This window comes from Mobula hypostoma, chromosome X1, assembly GCF_963921235.1.
Source record: "Mobula hypostoma chromosome X1, sMobHyp1.1, whole genome shotgun sequence".
Lineage (NCBI taxonomy): Eukaryota > Metazoa > Chordata > Chondrichthyes > Myliobatiformes > Myliobatidae > Mobula > Mobula hypostoma.
The window spans coordinates 27,688,330-27,711,460 of NC_086128.1; the positions used below are offsets into that span (position 1 = coordinate 27,688,330).

General features: G+C 42.2%; 1 protein-coding gene across 2 annotated transcripts in view; it reads left to right on the forward strand.

The window, feature by feature from the left end:
• The first annotated feature begins 1,287 nt into the window (after positions 1-1,287).
• nemp1 (nuclear envelope integral membrane protein 1) overlaps positions 1,288-23,131 on the forward strand; it is a 43,282-nt gene continuing 21,438 nt past the window's right edge. The window contains exons 1-6 of one of the 2 annotated variants that reach the window (XM_063037770.1): positions 1,288-1,438; positions 5,891-6,012; positions 13,480-13,696; positions 19,070-19,142; positions 22,149-22,242; positions 22,848-22,962. In XM_063037770.1, coding sequence (XP_062893840.1) covers positions 1,288-1,438; positions 5,891-6,012; positions 13,480-13,696; positions 19,070-19,142; positions 22,149-22,242; positions 22,848-22,962 — 772 coding nt within the window. The remainder of the gene's footprint in view (positions 1,439-5,890; positions 6,013-13,479; positions 13,697-19,069; positions 19,143-22,148; positions 22,243-22,847; positions 22,963-23,131) is intronic. The other variant, XM_063037771.1, reaches the window with a different exon arrangement.

Genomic DNA, 23,131 nt, shown 5'->3' on the forward strand with positions numbered 1-23,131 from the left:
ATGGCTTGCGGCAGGATCTGGACCAGATGGAAAAATGGGCTGAAAAATGGCAGATAGAATTTAATGCAGACAAATGTGAGGTATTGTACTTTAGTAGGACCAACCACATAGTGAACAGTTGGGCACTGAGAAGTGCGGTAGAACAAAGGGATCTGGGAATACAGGTCTGTAATTCATTAAAAGTGGCGTAAAGGGTTGTAAAGAAAGCTTTTGGCACGTTGGCCTTCATGAATCCATGTATTAAGTACAGAAGTTGGGATGTTATGTTGAAGTTGTATAAAACATTGGTGAGGCAGTATTGTGTGTACAATAATTTGGAGTACTGTGTGCAGTTTTGGTTTCCTACCTATAGGCAAGATGTAAACAAGGGGGAAAGAGTACAGAGAACATTTACAAGGATGTTGCCAGGTCTAAAGGACCTGAGTTATAAGGAGTTAGAGCTGTACTCCTTAGAACATAGAAGATTGAGAGATTAGATAGAGGTATACAAAATTATGATGGGTATAGATAGGGTAAGGGTGAATACAGGCAGGCTTTTTCTACTAGACTACAACCAGAGGTCATGGGCTACGGGTGAATGGTGAAAAGTTTAAGGGGAACATGAGGGAAAACTTCTTCACTTAGAGGGTTGGGAGTGTGTAGAACGAGCTTCCAGCACAAGTGGTACATGCAAGTTCGATTTCAACGTTTAAGAGAAGTTTGGCTGGGTACATGGATGTTAAGGCTGTAGTCCCGGTGCATGTCGATGGGAGTAGGCAGTTTAGGTGGTTTCGACATGGACTCGACGGGCTGAAGAGCCTGTTTCCGTGCTGTACTTAGATGACTCTAAGTTCAATCTAATTTATTTGGAGTTTAGAAGATTGAGAGGTGGTCTTCTTGAACCTATAAAATACAAAGGGGCTTAACAGGGTAGATATGGAAAAGAAGGGAATTGGGACAGAAGAGGAAAAGCCTGGGGCAGATCGTCCATATCATGTTGAATAGTAGGGCGCGCTTGAGGGGCCTTGTATGTACTTGTGTAACATTGGGCAACTTTCTGAACTGGTCTGTCAAAGTATTAATGTCTTCAAGCCAGAAATTAATTTTTAAAAAATCAACTACATAACGTTTCTTTTTTGCTCTTTTAAAACCGCTTCCAGCTGGGTTTTTTTGTCATCGACTCGACGTTAACAAAAGGAAGTCCCGCCTCTGTTCTACGTTGGTTGGTTGGTTGGAAATTTAGCCATAGAGAAGCAAGTGGGGATTGGTGGGCAAGTCCTGTCAATCAGGGGAGAGAGCGCTGATGGGATGCAGTTCGTTTGCGGTGTTACGTCAGGGAGGCCTGCATCGTCCATGGCGGGAGGGATGAATCTTTTTGGCGGTTTACTGAAGAAAAGTCGATATGTGTTATTGGTTTCGGCGGTATTTTTGCTTTTAGCTACACTGTTTTGCTCGGCAGGTATGGATAGGGTGAAGTTGTGTTGTGATAACGTGGCCGGTGTTCGGGTCTTCGTATCGGTTCCTTTCCCTAGGTGCAAGCTACAAAGCAAGGGCGATGAGCTTCCTCTGCTAGGCTGGTCGCTGTGTGGAGGGAGGTGGCGTTGGCCCACAATAAATATTATCCTGGTACTCACTCACCCACCTTTTTTGCTGAGAGTATGGATATTAAAATACATGTGACACAAGTAATAACTTGATAGACCAACAGCCACCCACTGTTTAAGATGTCGTGAAATTTGTCTTTGCGGCAGCAGTACAATGCAATACAGATCAGCGAAAAAAACGTGAAATATAGTAAATATACGTTAAATAGTTAACCAAGTAGTGCAAAATTAAAAATAAAAGCAGTAGAGAGGTAGTGTTCACGGGTTCAATGTCCATTCAGAAATCGGATAGCAGAGGGGGAAAAGCAGTTCCTGAATCGCTGAGTGTGTACCTTCAGGTCCCTGTACCTCCTACCTGATGGTAGCAATGAGAACAGGTCATGTCCTGGGTGATGGGCGTCCTTAATGATGGATGCTGCCTTTTTGAGGCATCGAATCTTGAAGATGTCCTGGATACTATGGAGGCTACTGCCCATGATGGAGCTGACTGAGTTTACAAGTCTCTGCAGCTTATTTTGATGTTGTGCAGTGCCCCTTCCCCCCCCACCCCACAACCCCACATACCAGATGGTGATGCAGCCAGTTAGAATGCTCTCCATGGTACATCTGTAGAAATTTGTGAGTGCCTTTGATGACATACCAAATCTCCTCAAACTCCTAATAAAAAATATAGTGCCGCCTTTACACAAAATATTCTGCAGATGCTGGGGTCAAAACAACACGCTGGAGGAACTCAGGTGGGAAGAAAAAGGCTGGTAGGTGCCAGGTGAAAAACCAGTAAGAGGAAAGCTCAAGGGGTGGGGGAGGGGATAGGCAAGAAAGGTGAAGAAGGAATAGGGGAAAGTACAATGGGTAGTAGAAAAAGGTGGAACCATGAGGGAGGTTGCCACCCACTTCAACTCTGCTTCACATTCGCATTCGTATTTATCCATACATGGCCTCCTCTACTGCCATGATGAGGCCAAACTCAGGTTGGAGGAGCAACACCTCATATACCATCTGGGTAGTCTCCAGCCCCCTTGGTATGAACATTGAATTCTCCAACTTCTCCTTCCCACTTCCTTTATAGGGCCCCTGGCCCCTCCCTCTTCAGTCCTGATGAAGGGTCTCGGCCCAAAACGTTGACTGTTCGTTTCCACGGGTGCTGCCCGACCTGCTGGAGTTCCTCCAGCGTGTTGTGCGTATTGATAGTGCCTTTTTTGTAGGATAGATCCCCAGAGATATTGACACACAGGAACTTGAAATTGATCACTCTTTCCTTTTTTCTTTTTTTTTGCCGTGTGCCTGCGTACAAGTGTGTGCGTACGTCCACGATGATGTCTTTTTTCTTGATTTTTACAAGGTGCGGAGCGAGACAGACTGTGTGACACGCCTCTCCTCACACAGACATTTTCGCAGTATTTTCCCTTTTTATTTTACGAGGTGAAGTTGTGATCTCGACACTCAACCCGGCACGGATGGAAAGCGTATTCGAGAGTGGACCCGACTGGTTTCGAACCCGGGAACCTCCGCTCCCGGGTCCGGCGCCGATGTCATTGTGCCACCAGCCAGCCCCAGCACTCTTTCCACTTCTGATTCCTCTATGAGGACTGGTGTGTGTACCCTTTCTGAAGTCCACAATCAGTTCTTTGGTCTTACTGATGTTGAGTGCGAGGTTGCTGCTGTGACACCACTCAACCAGCTGATCTATCTTGGTTCTGTACGCCCCCTCGTCACCATCTGAAATTCTGCCAACAATAGTTGTGCAATCAGCAAATTTATAGATGGCATTTGAGCTGTGCCTAGCCACACAGTCGTGGGTGTAGAGAGAGTAGAGCAGTGGGGTAAGCATGCATTTCTGAGATGTTGATTATCAGCGAGGTGGAGATGTTATTTCCAATCTGCACAGATTGTGGTCTTCCGGTTAGGAAGTCAAGGATCCAATTGCAGACGGAGGTACAGAGGCCCAGGTTTTGGAGCTTTTCGATCAGAACTGTAGGAATGATTGTGTTAAATACTGAGCTGTAGCCAATAAACAGCATCCTGGCATTGGTCCCGGTGATCCAATGCCATGTACAGAGCTAATGAGATTGCATCCTCCAGAAACCTAATGTGGTGATAAGCAAATTGCAGTGGGTCCAGGTCCTTGCTGAGACGAGTAAATTCTAGCCACAACCAACCTCTCAAAGCATCACCGCAGATGTGAGTGCTACTGGACGACAGTTGTTAAGGCAGCTCACCCTGTTCTTGGGCACTGGTATGATTGTTGCCCTTTTGAAGCAGGTAGGAACTTCCAACTGTAGCAATGAGAGATTGAAAATGTCTTTGAACATTCAGTTTTCAGAACCCTCCAGGTACTCCATCGGGACCTGTCACCTCCTAAGGCACTCTATAAGAATATTAGGAACAAAGGCATAGTGAGGGATAAAGTGGGTCCATTTAGGGACTGAAGTGGTAGACTGCAGAGAGACAGGGCATGTGGTTGAGCTCCTAAATGCTTGTCTGTATTCACCAAGAAGGGAGGGAGATGTTGATTGTTAGACCATGTAGGAATGGAAGAAGTGTTAGATGTCTTGGAAACACATAGGGTTGATAACCCTAAGATTGAATAAGATCTATCCTAGAATACTATTTGAAACAGGAAAGAAGATTGCTAGTGCCCTGATGTAAATATTTTCAATGTCATTAACTACAGATAAAGTACCAGAAGGCTGGGAGAGAGCTCGCATCGCTCTTTTATTTTAGAAGTGCAGCAAGTGTAAAGCAGGTAATTACAGGCTGGTAAGTCTTCTGTCAGTAGTAGGGAATAAATTGGAGAAAACTCTGAGGATGATGATTTGTAAATTTGTAAAATCAAGCTGATTAGGGATAGTCAGAAAAGTTTTGGGCAGGGGAAATCCTGCCTCACTAATTTGACTCTCTTTTTTGAAGAGGTGCTGTAGCTAAGAAGATTGATAAAGGCAGAGCAGTTGATGCCTATGTACTTGAGTAAGGCATTTGAAAAGGTCCCGCATGGTAGGATAACTGACATAGGATCCAAGATGAACTTGTTAATTGGATCCAAAACTGGCTTGGTGGTAGTGTGGAAGGATATTTCTTCGACTAGAAGACCAACATGAATCAATGCTGTTATCTTTGCTGTTTGTGATGGTGATGTATAGTAATAACTAGGATATGATGTTAGGTGGTATGATCATTAAGTATGCAGATGACACATGTTTGTTGTGGACAGGTTGTTCAAGAGTATAGCAACAATAGATCAGTTGAAAAATTGAGCGCAGCATTGGCAGGTAGAGTTTAGCCCTGACAAGTGTGATGTGATGCATTTTGTGGCATGCTTATCTTCATATGTCGGGGCATAAAATGGAAGAATTGGGAAGTTAAGTTGCAACTTTATAAAACTGGTTAGGCTGCACTTCGAGAGTACTGTGTGCATTTTTGGTCACCGTACTATAGGAAGGATGTGATTGTGCTGTAAAGAGTGCAGAAGAGATTCACCAGGATGTTGTCTGGATTGATGGACTTAGTTGTAGGGAGAAATTAAATTGGTTGGGCTTGTTTTCCCAAGAGCAAAGGGTAACCTGATAGAAGTACATATGATTGTGAAAAGTTTAGGTAAAGTACATCTTTTTCCACCCCAAGCTGCCCATTTGTTTCTAGTGATTAGAGATTTCAGCAGAAATAAGATCAACACACTTTTCACTGCTGACTGCTCCTTTTGACTGTGTGACCAACATTACTGCGTCACTGCTATTTCTTGCCTCTGTTGTCCTTGATTCTTATTTTTGTTCATTGCTCTCCCTATTTCCTATTTCTTCCCTCCTCTTGTTAGTGCAGTTTGCTGTCCCATCATGAACCATGTTATTTAAACTGCATGAACTCCTTATTGACTTGAGATGCTTTTTCTCTGTACAAATCCTGACTGACCTGAGCAGTAACATGGTTTCTGATTTGTTGAATTAGCAATGTTTTCCTTTTTATCCCTTTGTTGTTTTCTGGTGTCTATTCATGCTGGCATTGGTTTTAAGTTCGGATACTTGCTAGTGGTACCTTGTGTATTGAAATATTAGGAGGTAATCTTTACAGTTTATTGGAAGACTTCATCACCCTTGGTGACTTAAGCTTCAGATGCTATTCCTGCCTTGTCTGTTCCTATTGAAAGGCCTTAGTAAAAACAGCTTGTAGGTCACCATAGCTGTTCCAATGATCTCGTGTAGTCATCTGACCACCTGGAACTAACTGCAGGATTTTTTTTTCAGCAGTTGTCAAGATGGTTATTTGGTGAGTAACATAGTAATTTACATATTTCTTGAAACATTTATTTGCAGAAGGAAGTGAAAAAATTATCTATATTGAGGAAGGGAAAAACTATTTCTCCAAAGAAGAGAAAACCTTTTGCTTTAGCAATGCTTTGTTACCTGGATGGAGAGAGACTTGGACACGGATTCAGGTAGGATCCTTTCCAGGCCAACTCAGTTGTAGTTAATATGCCTTTCATTTTGATATATTCGTAAGTCTATTCCTGTTTTTGTCTTTTGTTTCCTTTTTCACTTCTCTGTAGAATGTGTATTCAAATCTAGTTCAGCTTGTCAAGCTCATGTCTGTTATATGCCTTTTTTTCTGCTTTATCCTACTCCTTAAATTTTATCACCCAGGGAACCTTGGTTGCTCTCCCTATTCCACTTATAGGAATGCGTATCCACTGTACCTGAGCAGCCTCTTAAAGCTGCCCAATCATTCTCCTAATCCTTTACAGCTGAGATTTAATTGGGGAAGTTACTTTGGTTATTTATAGTTCATCCTGTCTTTCCTTAGTCACAAAAAATATGACTTTGTTCTAAGCTGTGCTTCTTAAATTTGTAAAAATTAATTCTGAGCACTGAGAGAGCACGAGAAAAGACTGGTAGCAAACATAAAGGGGGATCCAAGATATTCTGAAGTGATCAGGAAAAGGATTGTAGGAGGAGAGGAGGCTGATCAAACATCAGAAAGAATAGTGACAAAGGGTATGGCTGAGGTACTAAACGAGTACTTTTGTGTCATGTCCACCAAGGTAAAATATTGTGCTGGAATCTTGGTTCTATCTCTAAATAGAGTAGTGACTAACAGGAGTTAGCAGAATAAGATTTATTATCATTGTCTTGTATGATGTGAATTTTGTTTTGCAGCAGCAGTACAGTGCAAATACATAAAACTACTATCAAATACAAAATAAATAGCACAAAAAAAAAACGAATAAGGAGGTAGCGTTCATGGACTGTTCAGAAATTTGTTGACTGAGGGGAAGAAGCTGTTCCTGAATTGTTGAGTGTGCATCTTCAGGCTCCTGTACCTCTTCTCTGATGGTAGTGAGAAGAGGACATGTCCTGGCTGGTGAGAGCCCTAGTAATGGATGCTGCCTTCTTAAGGCACCACCTCTTGAAGATGTCCTTGTGATTTATAGATGACACAAAACTGGGAGGCACCATGATTCATGAAATATAGATAAGCTGGTGGAATGGGTGGATAAATGGCAGATTTATGGTAACAAATGTAAAATTATGAAGGTTATTAAGTGGAGAAGAGAGAGGAACTCTGTTCCCATTGACAGAAGTGTGGAGAACCAAGGGACATACGATGAAGGTGACTGGCAAAAGCACCAAACGATTAGCTTTATTTGTCACATATACATCGAAACATACAGAGAAATGCACCGTTTGCATCAACGATCAGCACATTCTGAGGATATAGCTAGGGGCAGCCCACAAGTGTCTCCATGCTTCCAGCACCATAGCATGCCCACAGCTTACTAACCCTAACCGATTGGTCTTTGAAATGAGTAAACTGAAGCACCTGGAGGAAATCCACGCGGTCACTGGGAGGATGTGCATACTCCTTACAGACCGTGGCAGAAATCGAACCCTGAGTGGTGATCGCTCGCACTATGAAGCAATTGTGCCTAACTGCCACACTACATGCTGCCGAAAAGATGAGGGGAAAATTACACAACAAGCGTTGAGGGTCTAGATGCACTGCTGGGCATAGTAGTGAACACATATTCAATTGTATCATTCAAGGGAGCTGGATAAGTATTTGAGAGGATTCAGGACTACGGTAGCTGGATTACTCTTGCATAGAACCAGTACTGACTCAACAGCATGAAGGAACTCCTTTTGAGCTGTTACTATTGTGATTCTGTGAATGTTGCTATCTGGGAAATGGTGATGGAGGATAACAGTGCCAGTGATTTGGACCTGCCTGAGAGAATTTTTAAGGGGAATGTGACAAAAGCTTATGGGAAAGCTGAGGATGGTGAGAGGTAGCAGGAGCCAGTTAAAACTTGTAACCTTTATGATCTTGTATCTGCTGCCCTCTGAAGGAGGTATGTTTAAATGTAATGCAAATGATAAAATAAGCAGATCAAATCATGACAGAAAAGTTTTGTAGAAAGGAATAGCAAAAAAATTAATTGGAACAGGCCCATAAATATTGTGACTAAAGGTGGGTCAGAGGCTGGATGGCTATCCTGTAGCAGGTGATTTTTTTTCCCTACATACAAGGCACAGATTGGGAGTGTGGTGGGTTACTCCCCATTTGTTAAAGGGAAGACTAACTATGGAGAGACTGTAGATGAGTGCAGTAGAAAGGGATCTGGGTGTTGTCATTGAAACTCAAAAAAAAAAGTGAGCAAGTATTTGAAGTCAAGTGACCTTCATTGGAATGGGAGTTGGAGTTTAAAAATAGAGAAATTTGTTGCAATTGTATGGAGAGTTTATGAGGCCATATCTAGAGAACTGTATGTATTAGTATTTCAGGATGAGGAATTTGTATCGTGCAGCTAAAGTGGTTGGATTTGTATTGATTGGAATTTGGAAGATTGAGGTGTGACCTTATTGAAACAAATGATTTTATGAGGGAACACGGCTCATATATAAGAAAGCATTCACATAAAACTGAGGTGTATCAGAATTTCTTCTTGCAGAGGGTGGTGAATCTGTAGAATTCTCTACCATAGGGGTTGGGAAGATCAGATCACCGGAGGTATTCAAAGAGGAAGTTGATAAATATTTGAATTGAGAACTGCTTGGAATTGGCATAGGAGAGGAATTGAGGCCTGGGGTAGATGAGCCATGTTCATATTAAATGATGGGGCAGGTTTGAGGGGCCAGGTGATCTACTGCTATTATCCTGTGCTTAGTGTAAGTACAATTCTGCATAAAACAGTCCTGGTGGTCTACTTGATTGGCACCCTATTCACCATGCTAAATGTTTAGGCTCTTCACTGCTGATGTATCATGGCTCTGGTGTGTACCCTCTGCAAGATGTACCACAGTAACTTGCTACAGCTTCTTCAACAGCACCTGACTAGTCTGCAGTTTGTACTGCCTAAAGTTCAAAGGCAAGAAGGGCATGGGATTCCATCGCCTGAAAGGCTGTCTGCAAGTCTTGGTATCCTGAAAATTTATTGGTCATTCCTTTATTATTGCTGGGTTAAAACTCCTGGGGCATCCGCTGTGATGAAATGCTTTCAGAGGTTGGTCATGCCCAGAATAAACTCCTGCCCAGGCAAGGACCTGGACCTGCTGCAATTTGCCTATTGCCACAATAGGTCGACAGCAGATGTAATTTCGGTGGCTTTCTACTCGGCCTTGGATCACCTGGACAATGGCTGGTGTTTATTGATTACAGCTCAGCATTCACACAATCATACCCTCGGTATTAATCAACAAGCTCCAAAATGTGGGTCTCTATACCACCCTCTGCAACTGGATCCTTGATTTCCTCACCAGGAGACAGCAGTCAGAACAGATCGTAAATAACATCTCGCTGACAATAAACACTGGTGCACCTCAAGGATGTGTGCTTAGCCCACTGCTCTACTCTCTCTACACCCACAAATGTGTGAGTAGACACAGCTCAAATACCATCTAAAAAATTTGCCAATGATACAACTATTGCTGGCAGACGAGGAGGCATACAGGAGCAAGATAGATCAGCCGTTGCAACAACAACCTTGCACTCAATGTCAGTAAGACCAAGAAATTGATTGTGGATATCAATAAGGGGAAGTCAGGAACACACTGTAGTCCTCATTGGGGTATCGGCAGTGGAAAGGCTGAGCAGTTTCGTTCCTGGGTGTCATCATCTCTGAAGATCTATCCTGGGTCCAACATATTGATGCAATCACAAAGAAGGCACGACAGAGGCTGTTTCATTAGGAGCTTGAGGAGACTTCGTATGTCACCAAAGACACACACAAATTTCTACAGATGTGCCGTGGAGAGCATTCTAGTGGTTGCATTATCCATATATGGAGGGGCCACTGCACAGGATTGGAAAATGCTGCAGGAAGTTGTAAACTCAGCCAGCTACATTATGGACACTAGCCTCCCCCGACATCGAGGACACCTTCAAAAGGCGATGCCTCAAAAAGGCAGTATCTGTCATTAAGAACCTCCATCACCCAGGACATGCCCTCGTCCCATTGCTACCATTGAAGAGGTCGTACAGGAGCCTGAAGACACACAATTAGCATTTTAGGAACAGCTTCTTCCCCTCTACCATCAGATTTTTGAATGGACATTGAACCCATGTACACTACCTCACTTGTTTTTCTTTTTTTTTGTTCTCTTTTCTCACAACTTATTTAATTTAATTTTATATATAGTAAATGATTCAGGAAGTTTCTTCCCTTTTACCAACAGTTCCTTTACCAAACATATTGCAGCAGTTCAAGGAGGCAACACCCCCTTGCCCATGCCAATTAGTGGCAATAAATGCCATCCTTCCAACAATACCCACATCCTATGACTTTTAAAACATGCAAACTATATATGCAAAACCTTAAATTCATGCTTGTATTTTAAAAACTACAGTGGTGCTAGAGAGCTTGTGAACCTTGTTGGATTTTCTTTATTTCTGCATATGACCTAAAATGTGATCAGATTTTCATGTAAGTCCTAAAACTAGATAAAGAGAACCCAATTAAATAAATAACACAAAAACATTATACTTGTTCATTTATTTATTGAGAAGATGATCCAATACTACATGTATTTGTTGGAAAATAAGTGTGAACCTTTGCTTTCAGTAACTGGTGTGATGCCTTTGTACAGCAATAACTTCAACCAAATGTTTCCAGTAACTGTTGATCAGTCGTGCACATTGGCTTAAAGGAATTTTAGGCCATTCCTCCTTACAAAACTGCTTCAACTCTGGGATGTTGATGGGCTTTCTTGCATGAACTGCTTGCTTTAGGTCCTTCCACAACATTTCTCCAAGATTAAGGTCAGGACATTCCCAAACATGAATTTTGTTCTTTTTAAACCATTCTGTTGTTTTTCTCTTATCTTTCGGATCATTGTCTTGTTGCATTATCTAACTTCCATTAAGCTTCAGGTGATGGACTGCTACCCTGACATTCTGCTGTAAAATGTCTGAATACAATTTTGAATTCATTGTTTCCTCAATGACTGCAAGCTGTCCAGGCCCTGAGACAACAAAGCAGCCCCAAACCATGATGTTCCTTCCACCATGCTTCACAGTTGGGATGAGGTTTTGATGTTGATGTGCAGTGCACTTTTTCCTCCAAACATAGCGATGTACATTTCTGCCAAAAAGTTCAACTTTTGTCTCACCTGTCTACAGAACATTGTCCCAGAAGCATTGTAGAACATCCAGGTGGTCTTTTGCAAATTTGGGATGAGCAGCAATGTTTTTTTTGGAGAGCAATGGTTTCCTCTATGGTATCTTTCCATGAACAACGTTGTTGTTCAGTGTTTTTCTGATAGTGGACACATGAGCCGAGACTTTAGCAAGTCCTAGAGATTTCTGCAGGTCTTTTGCTGTTACTCTTGGGTTCTTTTTCAGCTCCTTCAGCATTGCACATTATGCTTTTGGTGTGATCTTTGCAGGATGCCCACTCCTAGGGAGAATGGCAACAGTACTAAATTTCCTCCATTTGTAGGCATTTTCTCTTACTGTGGACTGATGAACACTCAGGTCTTTAGAAATGCTTTTATAGTCTTTTCCAGCTTCATGCATCTCTAAAATTCTTCTAAGGTCCTCTGAAAGTTGTTTTGATCGAGGCATGGTGCTGATAAACAGGTTTTTCTTGAGAAGAACAGGCTCGGTCAGTAGCATGACTTTGTGTGTCTTTTTTTATATAGGACGGGCACCTCTACAACCCAAACCTCTAATCTCATCTCATTGATTGGAACACCTGACTCCAAATAGCTTTTGTAGAAGGCATTACCCCAGAGGTTCACAGACATTTTTTTCCAACAAATACATGTAATATTGAATCATTTTTCTCAATAAATAAATGAACAAGTATAATGTTTTTGTGTTATTTATTTAATTGGGCTCTCTATCTAGTTTTAGGGCTTGCATGAAGATCTGATCCCATTTTAGTTCATATTTATGCAGAAATAGAGAAAATTCTACAGGGCTCTCAAACTTTCTAGCACCACTGTACATACAAGCTACCAAGTTGCTTTGCATTTTACAACATATTACACAAAACTTGGGACGTTTGATCTAGTCATGCCATTTGTCAAGATAATGAGTATCTTCATTTTCCTGCACTACCCTCATACCATGATTTCCTTATTGCTCAGAAATCTATTGATCCCTGTTGTGAATGAAGTCGGTGACTGAGTCTTCACAGCACTCCAAATGAGGGAATTCCCGAAGTTTGCCATCCACTAAATGGAGACTTTTTTTATCTCAGTCCTAGACAGTCTGCTTATTTTGAGATTGTGATCCCGGTTCTAGATTCAATAGGTACATTAAATGTTAGAGGAATGTATATAATACACATCCTGAAATTCCTCAGCTGGGGGAGCTATCCACACTGCAAATTTTTACAAGATATCCTTTTAAACCATTAGCAATGCAGGTCAGGTCTGTGCAATCTCTCCTTACTTGGCAAACCTGCCAATCTGAAGGCAATTTGGTGATTTTTTGCATTCTCGGTATCATTTCTTTACGTGAGGAAACCAGAAGTGTATACAATACTCCAGCTGTGGTCTTGTTAAAGCCCTGGAAATTGAAATGAACCATCAGTACTCAAATCCCCAACATATTCCCACAGTGCTACTTTAAACATGTTCCAGCCACCTGTTAAACAGCAGCCAGCAACACACAGATCATAATTTAAGTGTGTGGCAGTGTACTTGGATCTTCTGACCTTTGCTGTGCTATTGGTGTTACAGCAATGTACGGTGGCAGGAAGTGAGAGCTTCAGAACAGACCTGCTGCTTTTTACAACTACTACTCTTGGCCATCCACCAAAGGCATGTTTTCTGTAACACTGGTCACAATTTATACGGACTGTGTTCTTGGCTCATAGATAATACTCAGTACCTTGTAATCAGCAGGTGAAGAGTCTTATGTAAACTTTATTAACTTAATATCATAAAAAGTCTTGCAAATGTACATGTACTGTAAATGTCCCAATTTACGCTTTTCTGTTTGCTGTCTTTGTAAGGTTGCTATGTACCCCGGCTACGGTTAGCATTCGGATACTATTTTCACCTGTTAATTCTTTGCAGCATTATCCTGTTTTTGTCTGTTTAAAATAGCCAGTTTTTGAGTTCTGAAACTAGGGAGTTGTGCTTTAGAGGAACCAAGATGAATTATTCAACTGCAACAGTGGGGAGGAAGTAGTGAACATGCATGGTTGAGTTGGGCTGGGATTGGTGAAGGTTCAGTGTGTACTGAAATAGGCTCAAAGAGGCACCGAGATTGCAGTTATGCCAGTGTTAGCTGAGGCAGATTGCAGTTGTGCTCAGGAGACTGGTTGATATTCATGACCTTTTCAATCTCAGATTCTTAAACTCTACTTGCAGGGATAATTTATAATCTTGGTTGGATATGTGTTTTCCATATTATCACTACTGATTTTCTTTTTTTATATATAAATTTCATTTCTCAGATCCGAGTGAACAGTTCTGATAAGTTTAAAATTAAACAAGTAGACGAAATGGAGCTGGAAGATCCCGGGGTGTGGAGTTGGATTATGGAGTCGGCGACATCATTGCTGAAGGAGAAAGTGAATGAAACCTACCTCAATGTTGACTTGTTCAGCAGCAAAACTTGCTTTAAGGTGGAACCAAGCAGTACTGTGAACTATGAAATCCTGTTGACACGCCGTGAGTTTTTGATCAATTTGGTTTCTTGTAATTCATGGTATGTCTTCCAGTGATGATGATGTTGGGATGAATTCACATTATTGCGTGTTGCTGTCTCCTTGTCTCAAATGGAACTTTTCTTGAGCTTGCTTGTCATTTTTCAGACATTTTCCCCAATGTACGGAATATTTCCTCACTATGTGCTTTGCCACGGGCTCTTATAAGGAGGCAGAGTTTATTATAAACAGAGCCCACATCTTTTCAATTGTTCTGAATTTTTTTTCATAGCCCAGACTTAAGTGTTATCCTAGTGTGCAGTGAAATATTTACTCTGAAGTATGTGATTCTGGTGATCGGGCAAAATTGTTGCTTTCATAAACAGGCAGGTAATAGAAGGATTGAAGCCACCTTCAGGTAGGTGGGTTTAGTTTAGATCGACATTGTGATTGGGACAGATATAGAAACATAGAAAACCTACAGCACAATACAGGCCCTTCGGTCCACAAAGCTGTGCCGAACATATCCTTACCTTAGAAATTACCTCGGGTTACCCATAGCCCTCTTTTTCTAAGCTCCATGTACCTATCCAGGAGTCTCTTAAAATACCCTATCGTATCCGCCTCCACCAGTGTTGCTGGCAGCCCATTCCATGCATTTACCACTCTCTGTGTCTTAAAAAATAAATAAATACATATACACACACACACACACACACACACACACACAATTTACCCCGACATCTCCTCTGTACCTACTTCCAAGCACCTTAAAACTGTGCCCTCTCATGCTAGTCATTTCAGCCCTGGGAAAAAGCCTCTGGCTATCCACATGATCAATGCCTCTCATCATCTATACACCTCTATCAGGTCACCTCTCATCCTCTGTCTCTCCAAGGAGAAAAGGCCAAGTTCACTCAACCTATTCTCATAAGGCATGCTCCCCAATCCAAGCAACATCCTTGTAAATCTCCTCTGCACCCTTTCTATGGTTTCCACATCCTTCCTGTAGTGAGGCAACCAGAACTGAACACAGTTCTCCAAGTGGGGTCTGACCAGGGTCCTATATAGCTGTAACATTTATCTCACAGCTCTTGAACTCAATCCCATTGTTGATGAATGTCAACACACCATACGTCATCTTAACAACACTGTCAACCTGTGCAGCAGCTTTGAGTGGACCCCAAGATCCCTCTGATACTCCACATGGCCAAGAGTCTTACCATTAATACTATATTCTGCCATCATATTTGACCTATCAAAATGAACCACTTTACACTTATCTGGGTTGAACTCCATCTGCCACTTCTCAGCCCAGTTTTGCATCCTATCACGTCCTGCTGTAACCTCTGACAGCCCTCCACACTATCCACGACACCCCCAACCTTTGTGTCATCAGCAAATTTACTAACCCGTCCTTCCACTTCCTATCAGGTCATTTATAAAAATCATTAAGAGTAGAGGTCCCAGAACAGATCCCTGAGGCACACCACTGGTCACCGACCTCCATGCAGAATATGACCATCTACAACCACTCTTTGCCTTCTGTGGGCAAGCCAGTTCTGGATCCACAAAGCAATGTCCTCTTGGATCCTATGCCTACTTACTTTCTCAATAAGCCTTGCATGCCATATCAAATGCCTTGCTGAAATCCATATACACGACATCTACTGCGCTACCTTCATCAATGTGTTTAGTCACATCCTCAAAAAATTCAATCAGGCTCGTAAGGCATGACCTACCTTTCACAAAGCCATACTGACTATTCCTAATCATATTATATCTCCAAATGTTCATAAATCCTGCCTCTCAGGATCTTCTCCATCAGCTTACCAACCACTGAAGTAAGACTCACTGGTCTATAATTTCCTGGGCTATCTCTACTCCCCTTCTTGAATAAGGGAACAACATCCACAACCCTCCAATCCTCCGGAACCTCTCCCATCCCCATTGATGATGCAAAGGTCATTGCCAGAGGCTCAGCAATCTCCTCTCTTGCCTCCCACAGTAGCCTGGGGTACATCTCATCCGGTCCCGGTGACTTATCCAACTTGATGCTTTCCAAAAGCTCTAGCACCTCCTCTTTCTTAATATCTACATGCTTAAGCTTTACAGTCCGCTGTAAGTCATCCCTACAATCGCCAAGTAACTTTTCCGTAGTGAATACTGAAGCAAAGTATTCATTAAGTATCTCTCCTATCTCCTCCGGTTCCATACACACTTTTCCACTGTCATACTTGATTGGTCCTATTCTCTCACATCTTATCCTCTTGCTCTTCACATACTTGTAGAATGCCTTGGGGGTTTCTTTGATCCTGTTCGCCAAGACCTTCTCCTGGACCCTTCTGACTCTCCTAATTTTATTCTTAAGCTCCTTCCTCCTGGCCTTATAATCTTCTAGATCTCTATCATTACCTAGTTTTTTGAACCTTTCGTAAGCTTTTCTTTCCTTCTTGACCAGATTTACAACAGTCTTTGTACACCACGGTTCCTGTACCCTATCATCCTTTCCCTGTCTCATTGGAATGGACCTATGCAGAACACCACGCAAATATCTCCTGAACATTTGCCACATCTTTTCTGTAACCTGAGAACATCTGTTCCCAATTTATGCTTCCAAGTTCCTGCCTGATAGCCTCATATTTCCCCTTACTCCAATTAAACGCTTTCCTAACTTGTCTGTTCCTATCCCTCTCCAGTGTTATTGTAAAGGAGATAGAATCGTGATCACTATCTCCAAAATGCTCTCCCACTGAGAGATCTGACACCTGACCAGGTTCATTTCCCAATACCAGATCAAGTACCGCCTCTCCTCTTGTAGGCTTATCTACATATCGTGTCAAGAAACCTTCCTGAACACACCTAAGAAATTCCATCCCATCTAAACCCCTCACTCTAGGGAGATGCCAATCAATGTTTGGGAAATTAGAATCTCCCACCACGGCAGCCCTGTTATTATTACACCTTTCCAGAATCAGTCTCCCTATCTGCTCCTTGATGTTCCTGTTACTATTGGATGGTCTATTAAAAAAAAGACGCCCAGTAGAGTTATTGACCCCTTCCTCTTCCTAACTTCCACCCACAGAGACTCAGTGGACAATTCCTCCATGATCTCCTCCTTTTCTACAGCTGTGACACTATCTCTGATCTACCCCCACCTCTTTTGCCTCCCTCCCTGTCTTTTCTGAAACATCTAAAGCCTGGCACTTGAAATAACCATTCCTGCCCCTGAGCCATCCAAGTCTCTGTAATGGCCACAACATCATAGCTCCAAGTACTGATTCACGCTCTAAGCTCATCCGCCTTGTTCACGATGCTTCTTGCATTAAAATAGACACATCTCAAACCATCAATCTGAGTGCGTCCCTTCTCTATCACCTGCCTATCCTCCGTCTCACACTGTCTACAAACTTTCTTTATTTGTGAGCCAACCTCCCTTTCCTCCGTCACTTCAGTTCGGTTCCCACCCCCCCCTCCCCCAACAATTCTAGTTTAAACTCTCCCCACCAGTATATTGGTCCCCCTGGGATTCAAGTGCAACCCGTCCTTTTTGTACAGGTCACACCTGCCCCAAAAGGGGTCCCAATAATCCAGAAATCTGAATCCCTGCCCCCTGCTCCAATACTTCAGCCACGAATTTATCCTCCACCTCATTCTATTTCTATACTCACTGTCACATGGCACAGGCAGTAATACCGAGATGACTACCTTTGTGATCCTGCTTCTCAACTTCCTTCCTAACTCCCTGTAGTCTGCTTTCAGGACCTCCTCCCTTTTCCTACCCATGTCGTTGATACCAATATGTACCATGATCTCTGGCTGTTCTCCTTCCCACTTCAGGATATTGTGGATGCGATCAGAAACATTCCGGACCCTGGCACCTGGGAGACAATCTTCCATCCGTGTTTCTTTCCTATGTCCACAGAATCGCCTGTTTGACCCCATAACTGTAGAGTCCCCTATCACTGCTGCCATCCTCTTCCTTTCCCTACCCTTCTGAGCCACAGAACCAGACTCTGTGCCAGAGGTACGGTCACTGTTGCTTCCCCCAGGTAGGCCATCTCCCCCAACAGTACTCAAACAGGAGTACATATTGTTAAGGGTGACAGCCACAGAGGTACTCTCTAGTATCTGACTCCTGCCCTTCCCTCTCCTGACTGTTACCCACTCATCTGTCTCCCCAGGCCCCAGTGTGACTACTTGCCTATAGCTCCTCTCTCTCACCTCCTCACTTTCCCTGACCAGACGAAGGTCATCGAGCTGCATCTCCAGTTCCCTAACGCGGTCCCTAAGGAGCTGCAGCTCGACACACCTGGCACAGATGTGGCCGTCTGGGAGGCTGGGAGTACAGAACAGAACGGTGTTCCCAGCACAGCACACCGGCCTCACACACATACTTCCTGACTGTATTCTACACAGGCAACCTAGCTCGCCTCAACCCGTTATCGCCGAAGCCCCGTTGAACCAAATCCTCCTTCTACTCTGTCACTCGCTCTATAAAGCTGTTCCTTTTAAATTCTTCTTGCTGTTCTGACTGGCTGACGTCCACGCGCTTGTGCAGTCATGCCTCGATCAAACTGCTGAAGAAATATGGGCTGAAGGGCCTGTTCCTGTTGTGTGCTGTTCTGTGAAAGGTTCCAGATTACCTCTGAAAATAAAATGAATCACAAAGACATTTTAAAAAGTAGTGAACATTGTGGGTGTGTATCACACTTCTAGGGTGCAAGTGCAGCTTCTGTCTTGTCACCCCTTTTTCGACTGAATTGTACAGCAGGACCACCCATAGATGAGAGACCCCCTTGTCCTTTTCCCAAATGGTCTTTTTGACATATTTGGGTAATGCTTTTTTACTGTTTTAAAACTGTTGCAACTAACCTCAATATCTCATGGATGCAGTTTTTCTTTACGCTCTAGTCCTTGATAAGAAAGGAAAGTGCTGGGTACTTCTTAATTATGGGTTGAAACTATATCATCCCGTATCCTTGGAACCTGACCAGTGTCAGACCACAGAAATTGCCCTGCTAACTCCTGCAATAAATGTGTCTAACCCTGAGGCTTGCTTGTTCACTCTGTGTGATTAATTCTTGTCATAAAAAGAATAAAGCTTAAAACAGAAAATGGAACAATAAATGCTATCAAAAATAAATTTTATTGTTTTAACAGACCATTGAAAATCTGTACTGTATTTAATGCCTTTGAAACGTGGATATATACAAAACTTGAAAGAGAAAATATTTTTTGTCTACAAATATAAGTAACCTGGTGGCTTGGTGCTGTTACTGCAGCCCCCCAGTGGCAGCTCTTTCTTGTTGAGTTATTCTTTTAAATCTATTGAACTTTTTGAGTCTACCTTTTGGTTAAATTGTGCATCTGTCTCATCATGATCTATTCTTTGTAGGTTTCGATCCACTGCTGATCTTAATCTTTGCTTTGGGGATGCTGCTGTTTTTCTATGCTGAAAGCTTAAGCAGGTAAGCAATGAAATACTAAAACTAAATCAGGACTGAGACAGCAGATAAAAGGTAGGTTAGGCAATGTTTTCAGAAAACAAACTAGCTAATGTTTTAGGCAGAGCCTTTATTTTTAAAAGAGCCTTAGTTATCTCAAACCTTGGCAGCTCCAGTATTTTGAAGTTTACCAATGCCACCTCTGCCACTATCTCATTTCTTTGGATAGCCATGTTGCTTTAAATTCCTTGCACTCTCACTCTGCCCCTGAAATCTATTTCCCCAGTTTGTTCACTACTCTACAACAGCTCACCTAGTTGAGCTTCAGCCAAGCTCAACAAACTGCTGTGCTGGCTTAGTACCTCCTATTGTCTTTGTGTTAGACCTTCTGCTCATTGAGCCCTTGTTTTCACCAAGTCAAAACACGCCTACTGTATAATTCCCACTTCTCGATTCTTGAATCTAAAGGCCATAGTGTAGAGGATATCTTGCATGTAACTGGTCTGGAGCTGAACAATTAAGTTGTGCAAGAATCAGCCTGCAGCAAGTGGGAGGGGGCAGCAAAGCAAAAGTTTCAAAGGTACATGTAATGTCAGAGAAATGTATACAATATACATCCTGAAATGCTTTTTCTTTGCAACCATCCATGAAAACAGAGGAGTGCCTCGAAGAATGAATGACAGTTAAAGTTTAGAACCCCAAAGCCCCCCCCAGCTCCCCTCCCTCCCATGCATAAGCAACAGCAAAGCAGCGATTTCCCCCCCCACGAGCAAAAAAAGCATTGGTGCCCCCCACCGAGCACTCAAGCGTGCAGCAAAACATCAATAAAGACACAGACTTGCAGTACCCCAAAGACTACTCGTTCACTCGGTAATTCGACATACCACAGGCTCTCTCTCCCTCTCTCCCTAATAAGGGAAAAAGCGATGTCTGCATTTCACAGCGAGAGGGGAGACTTAACAAACAACTCGCTGATTTGCGATGTTAAAAATCTGTTGCGTCGCTTTTTCCGAGCTCTGTGCCCAAAGAATTTGGGTCTCTGGGCACACAGCCAGAGATCTACCGTCTCCCACGATACACCGATTTCCTGCAAAGGGACTGACCTTGATTCTGCCCACCTCCAGGGCCACAAAATCCCAAAACTCCGAAAGTGGCTAATCTTCTAGGCCACATCTTTGGTATATCGAATAACAGCTAGTTGTGAGACCCTGAGAGTGGATCCCCTTCCCGCAAAGAACCAAAGTCAGCGTGTAACTCCAGATCAGGGACTTCAAGAGAACCCTAAAGCGAAAAAATAGAGATATTAAAGATAGAGGTAGAGCTGTCTCCAAAGGTGCAAGCCGTTAAGCGCCATTGTCGCCTAAGCTCCACCCACACGTTTTGAAAAGCTGCAGGACTTGCGTAGCAGCAATGCACTGGAAAATGTAATACATTTAAATGCAGCGCAGCAGCCAAGCAAATCAGAATATGCAGTGCATTTAAAAGTGGTGAAAGAATTGAGCAGCAAAGTACTTTTTCCAGCTGTGCAAGAGTTGAGCAGCAATGCAGCAAAGTGCATTAGAAACAGTGCAGGAATCAGGCAGTGGCAGCAGCACAGCAAAGCAAGTTGGGAAATCTGCATTTCAAAGCAGTATAACAAAGCGTGTCAGAAAATATGCATGCTTAAGCAGCAGTGCAGCAAATGCGTCAGATGAGGCTGCGCATTTCAGAGTGGCGTAGCAAACGTGTCGGAAGATGCCATGCATTTTAGAGCGGCGCAGCAAACACAGCGGAAGATGCCACGCATTTCAGAGCGGCTCAGCAAAGTGCGTCGGATAGGATACAACTGTAGAAAGATCTGGTTAAACCCTTTTCGCTTCTGGAATAATAGCATTTAGTTCTGGACATCATAATTCAGAAAAAACATATTTGCTTTGTAAGTTCTCTAAAATGATGCTCGGTTTAGTAGTATCAAAAACTTGAGAGCAGGTTGCCAAAACTTGGCTGCTTTTGCTTAGGTTGTAGAAAACTTGAAATGCTTAGAATGATTGAAATGGAAGACAGAATCAAACTCTTTCCTGTGGTATGGAGCCAAGGTCAAAATATTAAAAATTGGAATTCAGAAGTGCTGCCTTGAGGTAGTATTTCATAATGATGGAAATCTCAACCTTTACCTCAAAGGGCTGTTGATTCTAGGGTCAGTGAAATTTTAGGCAAGGTCTGTATGTATAATACCAATGGCATTAAGTTGAAATGTAAGTAAATGGTGCAACTTCTGCGATGATCTGAATGGCCATTTTCAGTTGCTGCTTTGATTGTCTACTTCTTGACTTGACAAGATGCCTTCTGTTTCCTTTTTCTCTTGCTGTTTTTCATTTTCGCCTATTTTTACTTCTAGTCTTTGATGCAAAGAGCATTTAAATTCCTTCTAATCATGATTTAATACCAGATTGAAATTCTACCAGATGTTGGTTGTTAAGTCTCTCTCCTGGCAGATGTTCATACAGCGTTATAGACAAAGCCTTTAAATGCTTTTTTCACTTTCCAGGAGATATTTTATAATCTGAGATGAATTCTTAGAAATGGGGCAAACCTCGCAGTAGCCACGACATGCAACACATTTACTCCTGTGATTTTTTTTGGTGTCTTGGTCAGACTGCTTGGAAATGAGTAAGATTCTTCCCAATCAGAAATGGTTTGAAGAGGCCATCTACTGTGACTGCTCTTCCATATTGCTGAGTGGGTAGTTCAAGTGTTCCGGTTGTAAAAGACTAGACCTAATCTGCTTTTCAAACTCTGAGCTGGACCATCGTGCTGAAGGGTGGTGCAAGAAATAGAAAACTTATAAGGGAAATAAAAAGAACTTGGTCTTGAGAAGGCAGTTAATTTAAAATTCTGTGAGAAGAGTTGAACTAGAGCTCTGTCATAATTTCTGTTGTTCATCACTCATCTGTTCTGTGGTGTTAGGAGAGCACATTTATATGCTGGAATTGTTTTCTGTAAAATATTTAACAAAATGTATCACGTATTTGAGATATCTTTCCCTTTTAGGAGTCAACTTTTCTTCTATACATCAGGAATGAGCCTTGGTGTATTGGCCTCAGCTATTATTGTCATCTTTCTCCTGTCTCGTTTTCTACCAAAGGTAGGTTGGTGAGTTTCTTTTCCTAGTGTGTAAGTTAACTGACTTCTTTGTTTCTGTTCTGTCTTATGAGCAGGTCCTTGAACCCCTAGCTCAATTTGCTCACACATTAAGTGATTCATGTTGCCAATATTTGATCTTTTAAAAACTTTTTTCTACTTTACATAACCACTATCAGCGTCTTTTCTCTTTACAGATGTAATGCAAGATGAAAGTTACTTTTAAAATGTTCCATTTTCCGAAAGGGTGCAGCAGTGTTCATTTTCTCTGTCAAAAGCAATTGTGCTCAGTATGATCGCAAAGTTCATGTTGAATTGGGAGGACTTCATTAAAGTAAAAATCTGCCTACTAGAAGTTATAAACCAATTGGATAATTGCAACAGGAAGTTTATCTGTAAGGGTTAGATTTGAATTGAGGTTGAGGTTGCTTGAAACATGCGAGTAAAAAGAAATAAGACTCGCATTTGGGAATAGTGTCCTAATGTTGGGCAGAAAGTGAGAGATTTCCTTCTATATTTGAATAGTTTGTTAGCTCCTTTGATATCCAGTATGCATGCGAGTAAATGCATAATGTAAAAACAAAACACTAATTTTTTTTTCCATTTTAGAGAAGTTCTCTCTACTTGTTAATGGCAAGTGGCTGGTCTGTGTCCCTGTATCTGATCCAGGTGACCATAAGGAATTTGCATTTTCTCCTGAAAGAGTACTGGCAGTATGTTTTGGGTGAGATTGGTCATCATTTTTAATTTATCTACCATGTCTCTGAAATTTGTTAATTTGGGTAATATCCAGTATATAATGTTATATATTTACACTTTGGGATTTTATGACTGAATTTGTACTATTGAAGTAACGGGATGAAGGTCTTTTGTTTTTTTGAAGCTAATAATGA